Raw genomic sequence first — 9,586 nt, forward strand, 5'->3', positions numbered from 1 at the left:
AACACTTATAAAACGGGTCAACAACGTATTAAATAGATCAAAACAAGTTAAATAATTATTAAACGGGTCAAAAGAAGACAAATATTAGTTAAACGGGGTTAAAAAAAGTGTTGATCAAGTCAAAACCGAATTAAATAGGAAAAATAAATAAAATAATTGTTAAACAATAAAAAAATGTGTTAAACGGGCCAAAAATATCTTAAACGAGTCAAAACAATATAAATGTGTTAAAAATTAAAACTAAAATTTAGTTTGGATTACCTAACCCATATTAGTAAATAATATGGGTTGGATAATAGATTGACTAAATTTATTTTGGTTTGAATATGAGTTGGGTAATACGGTTGAGTTTACCCATTTGCTCACCCCTAACCGGAGGGGGGAGTTAGTTGAGTTGCTCGACCCAGTTTGTACTAATAATTTATTGTATAGTATTATATATACTATAAAATAGGCAACAATGGTTTTAGACAAGAAACATGATAGAGAGAGGAAGATGAAGGCAACTCTTTAGGAATAAAATAATTTGTTTTTCTTTAACTACTTTATCTTCTCTCCCTACATATCTAGGTTTAAGTATTTCCACCATTAGTGAAGATACATTTTATACATATGTACCAATTTTAATGATGATGTTTTTTTATGGTTTAGATAATCTGTTAGATTGTAAACCTAAATTTATAAGAATATTATAAAATGTCATTCTAAGTGATATAGTGGATGATTTAAACAGTATAAGGGTGTTGTGGTCTTACTCTTATTGAAAAAGTTTTTCATGCTAAAGTTCATGTATCTTTATATTATGTTACTTGATTGGTTGATTGAATAGATATATGTTTATAAATGTGGTACTAAAATATAAAAATTAGTTCCGCATTACTATTTCGGTGTTTATTTTTATTTTTTTTATCAACCATACGTTGTGACAACTATTTGGAACTCTTCGGATTCAGATTTATATTTCTTGGACACCATTAGTTGGATGGTTTGGACAAAGATAAACCTTACTTTTTTTCAGGCTAGAGGTCTTGTGCGGACATGATTTGGTCCAAGGCAGTCACGACACAACATGAGCATTCTTCGGTAGTTTGTTGAAGCAATTCAATGTTCTTTGGAGGTTTTCTTTCTTTCTTGTTTGCTGGTGTGTAGATGTTCTTCCTTCCTTAAACGGACTTTTGCATCAGATTATTTTTTATATTTTAAAAGATTTAATTGTTCTCAACATTTTTATCTTTTATCTTCCACTGTGACGATTTGCCTTTAGTATAAGAATTAATATCAACAATTAATTATTTGTGGTTTATATTAATTTTCGTTACATTATTCTTATTCTATAGTTATGCTTATTTAAGTTAGGTGTTTACGTTTTCCTATAATTTACATATTAATATGTTTAGTCCATTTTATTTACTGTAAGCTTTTCATCTTTGATAATAAGAAGTCTCTCTTCATTTGTTTTTTCATACGTCATTGATCATATATTTCTTGCATTCTGCACAACAATTGGTATCAAAGCGGGTGAGATCCGATTAGTTTTTCAATCAATATTTGTTATTTGGAGAAAAGATGTCTTTAATGAATCTGAAAATTGAAAAATTCACACGGCAAAATAGTTTTGGTCTATGAAAGATCAAAATGTGAGCCTTGCATAAACAACAAGGCGTCTTGGCACCATTGTCGAAGGACAAGGTGAAAATTGTTGCAGGTCCTACAAAGGAGCCTACCTCTAGTAAAATCACTATTGAGCTTGAGGCTTTGGAAGAGAAAGCATACTCAACAATTTTACTCTGTTTGGCTGATGAAGTTTACTCAGGTATCAAATGAACATACCTTAATTGGTCTATGGTCGAAGTTAGAGGCTTTGTACATGCCAAGGTCACTAACTAATAAGTTGTTAATAAAGCAACACATGTTCAGTCTTCGTATGCTTGAAGGTAAGTCTCTTCATGAACATCTCGATAAGTTAAACACTATATTACTTGAATTGAGAAATATAGATATTAAGATCAAAGATGAAGATGCTGCATAATTTATGTTGGTATCTTTACCCAACTCGTTTAAAAAAATTCAATCGTTTTTTGTGGGTAAAGACACCGTAACTCTAGAGGAAGTTTGGTCAGCACTTCATACTAGAGAATTGTGGCATAAGGCGAGCGGTGAAATTGTAGACAGTCAAGCATCTGGGTTGATTGCCAGCACAATCAACTACAAAGGGTTTGGAAATAAGAAGGTTCGAATATACAAATCCAAGGGCCCTAGTGCTAAAGAAATCTGCAATTACTGTAAATGACCTAGTCATTGTAAGAATAATTATCTTAAGAAAAGGGGAAAATATTCCACGACTACTATAGCACATAAAGACAGAGACACTGACTTTGAAGAGGACATTTCCCTTATAGCTAACGCTTCTCTATACTCTATTGATACATGGGTGTTGAATTCAAGGTGTTCATATCATATGAGTCCGAAGAAAGAATAGTTCTATACCTATGAAGATTATGATGGTTGAAACGTTGTCACGGGAAACAATTCCATATGTGGAACTGTGGGCATTGGGACTATCAAGATTCTGATTGATGATGATAAATATGAACCCTAATTGGCATTTAGTGTGTTCCTCAACTGAAAAAGAACTTAATATCTTTAGGCATTTTAGATGGTAAAGGTTTCAAGTTTAGTGGTGAAGAAAGAACATTGTCATCAGTAATGGTTCAAAAGTAATACTGAAAGGTATCAAACAGAATACCTTGTATATACTACAAGGTAAGACGCTGATAGGTTCCGTTGCGGTCACATCTAAACCCTAATATAACAAGTTGTGGCATATGCGACTTTGACAATGTGGGAGATAAGATGCAAATTCTGTCCAAACGGGATCTTCTATCTGGCCACAAAGTTACCAACCTTGAGTTGTGTGAACACTGCATTTTCGGAAAAAAGCATCGCACTAAGTATGGTAAGGGAGTTCACAAAACTAAGGGCACACTAGATTATATTCATTCTGATTGTTGGGTCATACTCAAGTTGAAGTTATTGGAGGTTATAACTATTTTTAACATTTATATATGATTACTCAAGGATGAACTAAATGTATATTATGAGACATAAAAGCGAGGTATTTAAGACCTTCAAACATTGGAAGACACTATTGGAGAATCAAACTAGAAAGAAGGTTAAGAGGTTGCAAATAGATAATGGACTTGAATTATGTTCATCTGAGTTTAATGAGTTCTGTAGGGATATGGAGATTGCAAGACATCACACTATCCTAAGTACACCACAACAGAATGGTGTAGCAGAAAGGGTGAATCAAACACTACTAAAGAGAGTTAGAAATATGCTCTCTAATGCTGGATTGGCAAGAAAGTTCTAGAGTGAGGCTGTTTTAACGACTTGTTATCTGATGAATCGTGCACCTCATACTGGCATTGATACCAGAATCTCTTATGAGGTATGGTCTGATAACGTCGTTGATTATTCTCACTTGAATATTTTTGGGTGCACATCTTACTATCATGTTAATGAAGAAAAGTTGGAATCAAGGGAAAAACATGGTATCTTCATGGGCTATGAAGATGGAGTTAAGAGATATAGAATCTAGTCATCTTCTGAAGGTACAGTAATCTTTTGTAGGGATGTCATATTTAATGAGATGTTTATACTTAACTCTCTCGTCAATACATCACTTTATAGAGAAAATGATAGTACGGAGAAACATATGGAGCTTGAGGTGACTTCAGTTCAATGGACAATTGGCATGACACGCGATACTGATAAACCATTTTATGACATTGGAGTACCTGAAAGTTAATCTAACATTGCTACACGACCTAGAAGGCAAATTAAAGTTCCTGACATGTTAATTCATTCAATCCAGGAAAAATGTATCAATTGGTCCTTGAAGCATGACAAATAGTCTCTCTATGAATAATAGAGGGAAGAAATGGTAAATTATGCACTTCAGGTAGCTGAAGATGTCATACATAATGAGCTATCTTATTATAGTGAATTTGTTAATGGTGATGATTTTGCACAATAGATTGCTGACATGTGTGAGGAAATTGAATCACTTCACAAGAATAATACATGTGAGCTGGTTACTTTACGTATGAGAAGAATAGTCATTGGGTGCAAATGGATTTTTAAAAGGAACGATGTAATCTCTAGTGCTGAAGAGACCATATATAAATCACAACTAGTTGCAAAGGATTCAGTCAAAAGGATTGCGTGGACTACAACGAGATATTCTCACTTGTAGTCCAACACACTTCTATCAGGGTACTACTAGCTATAGTAGCACATCAGAATCTGGAATCCGATCAATTAGACGTGAAGACGACTTTCTTACATGGTGAGATTGTGGAGAATATATATTAGTGAGTTAGCCTGAAGGGTTTCTTGTTCCTGGTAAGGAAACATATGTTTGTAGTCTGAAGAAGATTTTGTATGGACTTAAACAGTCTTCTCGACAGTGGTATAAGCGGTTCGACAATTTCATGATTGAACATGGTTAAAATAGGAGTCATATAATTGTTGTGTCTATCACAACAAAAGCGGTGATGATTTTTTGATTTATTTACTCTTGTGTGTAGACGACATGTTAATCGTAGTCAAGAAAATGTCAGAGATTCAAAAGCTGAAAGACCTTCTCAATTCCGAGTTTGATATGAAAGATTTAGGTGGAGTACGAAAAATTCTGGACTTGAAAATAGTAAGAAATCCAGTTCAAAAGAAGTTATTTCTTTCACAGAACAGTTATATTTTGAAAATGTTGTCTCGTTTTAGGATGAGTACAAATGCCCTTCTACTAAGGCAATGTAAAGATTTGTAACGATTTGCCTTTAGTATATGATTTAATATCAACCATTAACTGTTGCGTTTATATCCATTTCCGTTACATCATTATAAATCTAAACTTACACGTTTATTTAAGTTATGTTTTTCATCTTTGATAATAAGAAATCTCTCTTCATCTGTTTTTTCATACATCATTGATCATCACTTTATTGCATTCCCCACAACATCCACAAAGCTCGATCTTGAAGAACAAGTGGATAATGAAAAGAAAAAAAAAATCAGTTTTCATAAATCTCTAAATCACAAATTGAGGGTTCGGTCTAGCCTTCCTGATCAACTTTGTCAATCTCATCACGAAGATAATGTCTTCCAAAGTTGTATACAATTTGTAGACTCTAATTCATTAATACACAGTATGAGGTCTGGTGAAGTTTTATAAGTACTATTCATCATATTTTTATTCATAACATACTAATAATAGCAGTTCTAGTAGATTACAAGGTGATGTTGTTTTGGTGGGTGTTTATATATATTTTTTGGTGGGTGTTTATATATATATATTGTTGTTGTTATTGTTAATCTAATCTCTAATCTAATAATGATAAAAGAAAAAAACATGGTGGTGGCTAAATGGTGGAATGACATTGATCAACGTTATCCTGAGGCTCCGACAACGAGTGAGGAATCCCTTCGGTTAGACAGAAGACTGGAGGGATTGTGATGGTCTTTAGATCTCCATAAGCATTCCAGCAAAATGGGTCCCTCATCAACAGGCCTTGTGCCGGCAGCAACTCCACGTCGGAGAATGTGAGGTTGGTGCAAGGAACAGCGTCGCTGCAGGACAGGAAAACAGCGGGAGTCCTGATGTCGTAGGTTCCCTTTATTCCCTCGTAGGAAATGCCCGACACAAAAACTGCGGAGCTCTGGTTGGCACACCCTTTGGTCATGCAGTAGTACTGGTCTATGATTATCGGATTCTTCACCGTTTCCATTCGAATGTTTCTGAACGTTACCTTTGAAACCGCCCCTGACCCACCTTGCCATGTCTTTATCCTCACCCCATTGTCCGAATGCTTGATGATGGAGTCACTCACGGTTATGTTTGATACACAGGCGCGCGAGTTGCGAATTCCCAGGCTCCCAATGCTGTGATCAACCTTAATATTTAGTAACTTGATTCATTCTAGTTCATCTTAGTTTCATTATAAAATTACCTTATTCCATGACTAGGACCACAAGTCATGTTTTTAATGTCAATGTTGAAAGAACCTGCTCCTATCGATATACAGTCGTCCCCTGCATTTTGTTACAAAAGATCTTAGCTTAAAAATTCTGATGTTATTAGTGGAGATCTTGCTCACCTGTTGAAACAATGGAGTTGTAAATCCCAATGTTGTTAGAATTCTCTACATGGATTCCGTCTGTGTTGGGACTCTGAGACGGGGACTTGATGTAGAGGGAATCTATGGTTACGTGATGGCAACCATCGAACCGGAAATGAAATTGGGGGCTGTTCTTGATCTTAAGACCTCTCACAGTTAGATTAGAGCTCATAAAGAACCTTAAAGACTGCAAGAAAGAACTAGCATTAATACTTGTATCATTTATATTAAAACAGGGATAAGTGAGCTAGCTTACAACAGGGCTGTCACAAGGACCAGGTAGAGTTGTTCCATTGACACCCTGTTTCATTAAAATACAATCAATTTATCTGTTGAGGACGGTCGGTAGTAAATGAATAAACGAAGATATTATTATATATGTTAATGACCGACTTTGTGAGGCTTGCAAGGGAGGTCCCACCACTTGTCGCCTCTACCATCAACTACTCCACTCCCCTGCATCGTCATTCCGCTGATTCTGTAGAAGACCAGCCATTGTCTCTTGCTGTAATACTTTGGCCACGAATCAGGTCCATCGGGTGGAATTAGAGTTCCATCGATCTTAGTTTACCCCCAAGTGAACACCAACCATATATACATACCATACCATGATCAGAATAGTTGGAAACCTTATATAGTGAAATACAAATAAAATAATTGTTACCTGAAAAACTAATTCACTTTTGCAAGGACCAGTGAAAATGGCTGATTGAATCATAAAAGAATAATGTCTTGGAGCAAGTAAAGTAGCTGACTCAACTTTACACGCAGCATCCCAAGCTTCCTTGAAGGCTTGAGTATCGTCCGCCACTCCATCCCCAACTGCACCAAAAGACATCACATTGAATACCACGGGTGGGTACTTCATCAAATCAGGCTCATGATCACCATCCCCCCCAGGGGAAGCCTGTGGGGAAACCGATGGAGCTAATGAAATTTCAGACAGTCGACGGCGATGATAATCCTGCTCGTAAATTCCACCTCGAAGTTGGGGGCGCAAGAAATAACACAAGAAAATGAGACAAAACAAACAAACAAAAACAACTTTAGAGAATCCCATTCTCTTCTTCCTTTGTTCTTATCTCCCCTTAATTGTCCTTTTAAACTAATTTATACGCATGCAAGAACGGACCAATGTTATTTTCCTAATAGAAAAACGTCATTATCAATAGGGAGATACGGAGATCATGCTGAAGCCTGCAATAGAACTGACTAACAAAGAGTAAACGGTCTGGGGATTATTAATAGAGTCTAGGCAAGCAGTTTGATGGAGAAAGAAAGAAGTGACCACTAAATGAGCACGGGAGCAAGTGGGTATGGGAACTTTTGGGCAGAAACTTCATAAGAAATGAAAATGGAGGCGACACTACTAGTTAGTTGAATGTGAATACATTAAGGGTATTAAAGGGGAGGTGATCTATTTATATATATAGTTATACTACATTACTAGGACTAGTAGAGTTGGGCGCTGGCTGCAGCCTGCAACTTAGGAAGTCCATTGGAAGGTGGGGATTCAATGAATGAATGAATGAATAAAATCCTTAAAATGGTGCTAAGTGGAATTGGAATCTGCTTTTTCACTTTTCTGCGCATGGCTCAGTTTAATGGGTCATGGGTGGATTCAAACCGACCAATTCCATTCTCACATTTGCTTTTTCTATCAAAACACTGTACCAGTACTAATATATTACATATATAAGAAATACTTTACATATATACATTATATATTTATAAACAACCGGTGAACAAGTTGGACATCTAGCTAGGACTTTTTTAGGGTTGTTTGGGGAGTGATTTTCAGTATTATTCCAATATTTATAGGAGGTTCTGGTGAAGGAACATGTAAAATATTAATTTAGTTCTTACAAGATCAAACTTTTCATTAAATTAAGACTAGCAAAAATATTTAGATTAGGTGTTTGAATGATGACCACTAATTTACTTATGTTTTACATGCAAACTAATTAAAGGTTATATATAGATATGGTTGAAGCTTGACAAGAATCAGTTGATGATTTGCTCTAAAAACAAATGAGTATGATAATTAAGAATCATGAATACAAATAAATTTAAATGGAACCATGATTGAGATTTTTTGGAAACATGAAATTATAGTTGATAACAAGGATTCAGAATCTTAAGCTGTTTGACAATTCATATCCACAAGATGATCTGGCCAAAATCAAGAGAAAAGAAGAGGTTTAAGCAGAGGTGTAGATTATTCAAATGTTTATTACTTAACTTAAAAAAAATACTTATATTACATGAGTTTATCATTCTACATTCTTACAATTGCAAACTTTAAACTTCTAATTAAACATTACATTTCTTTGTTTTGGGTTAGATGAACTTGAGTGTTTGTTAAAATTTTCTGTATCTAATAGAACTTATTTTAATTTTAATTATCAGTTATAAATATATGTTATAGACCTTTGACAAATAAAAAGGACTTGGATCTATGTATTTCAAAAAAGAAATATCAAATGTCATCTACAAAATAAATGATTGAAGTAATTAATCCTAAGGCATGACATTCATCCTCTAAAGAGCTACCCGAGATAAATTATGTGAAAAAGTTGTATAGACTGAAAACAAATAATGCAGAAAGAATAATTAACATGCTAGGCAAGAAAGTATGGGGGCATGCTTGAGGCAAGAAGTCTAAGTTTAGGATTATAGTGGAATGTTGAGATAGAGAGACCACTACCATGGATTTTCTTATAGGTTCTACATTTAAAATGGTCCCTCTAGGTCTAGTTTAATCAAATAATTTAACATCAGATTATCACACTACCTTTTACTACCAATTCTCTCTCTCCTTTCTTCACTATTCGTGGTCCAAACACTAAAAATAAAAATACCCATTTTCCAACTAAATTTACCATTGCAAAATATAAAAAGAATAAAAAATTTAAAACTTGGAACGAGATTTTGGACAGTAAAAGAATATATCACAAATTTTTAGAAGGCACATAATACCCACAAAAAACAGTGGAAGATGTTTAGGTCAACAAAAAAAATCATTAGTCAATAACTAATATTTTAGTGGAAAATGTCATAAAAACATGCCATATTTACCGTTTGGGAAAAATCCTCACAAACAAATGTTTTGCAACGGCTATAATGTGCTTTAGATAATTATATGAAAGACAATTTAATTACCTAGCTATTATTGATTGATTATTAGAATTTGCTTTTATCTCATTTAGAAACATGTACTTATAATAGAAGCAAAAACAAGGATTGGAAAACAAGAAATTTAGGATGAAAAAGAGAAAAAAAAAAAAAAAAAAAGCTTCCGTTGAGCACATCAATAATGTGAACAGGGGAATTGGAATGTGAAACAGTAGCAGATCATTCTTTCACCCTCTTATGTTTAAAAATAATTGATTGAATTTTGTTGAAGT

The 9,586-nt window shown here is 34.3% G+C and overlaps 1 protein-coding gene across 1 annotated transcript; it reads right to left on the reverse strand.

Annotated features, from left to right (window-relative positions):
- Positions 1-5,220: 5,220 nt before the first annotated feature.
- Positions 5,221-7,766, reverse strand: LOC124926576 (polygalacturonase At1g48100-like). The gene is made up of 6 exons (XM_047466827.1): positions 6,844-7,766; positions 6,573-6,740; positions 6,436-6,480; positions 6,159-6,366; positions 6,012-6,093; positions 5,221-5,943 (listed from the first exon to the last, which is right to left on the reverse strand). Exons 1-6 carry the CDS (start codon positions 7,237-7,239, stop codon positions 5,424-5,426), a joined length of 1,419 nt encoding a protein of 472 aa, XP_047322783.1. The 5' UTR covers positions 7,240-7,766; the 3' UTR covers positions 5,221-5,423.
- Positions 7,767-9,586: the final 1,820 nt, after the last annotated feature.

Source organism: Impatiens glandulifera, chromosome 2 (assembly GCF_907164915.1).
Source record: "Impatiens glandulifera chromosome 2, dImpGla2.1, whole genome shotgun sequence".
NCBI lineage: Eukaryota > Viridiplantae > Streptophyta > Magnoliopsida > Ericales > Balsaminaceae > Impatiens > Impatiens glandulifera.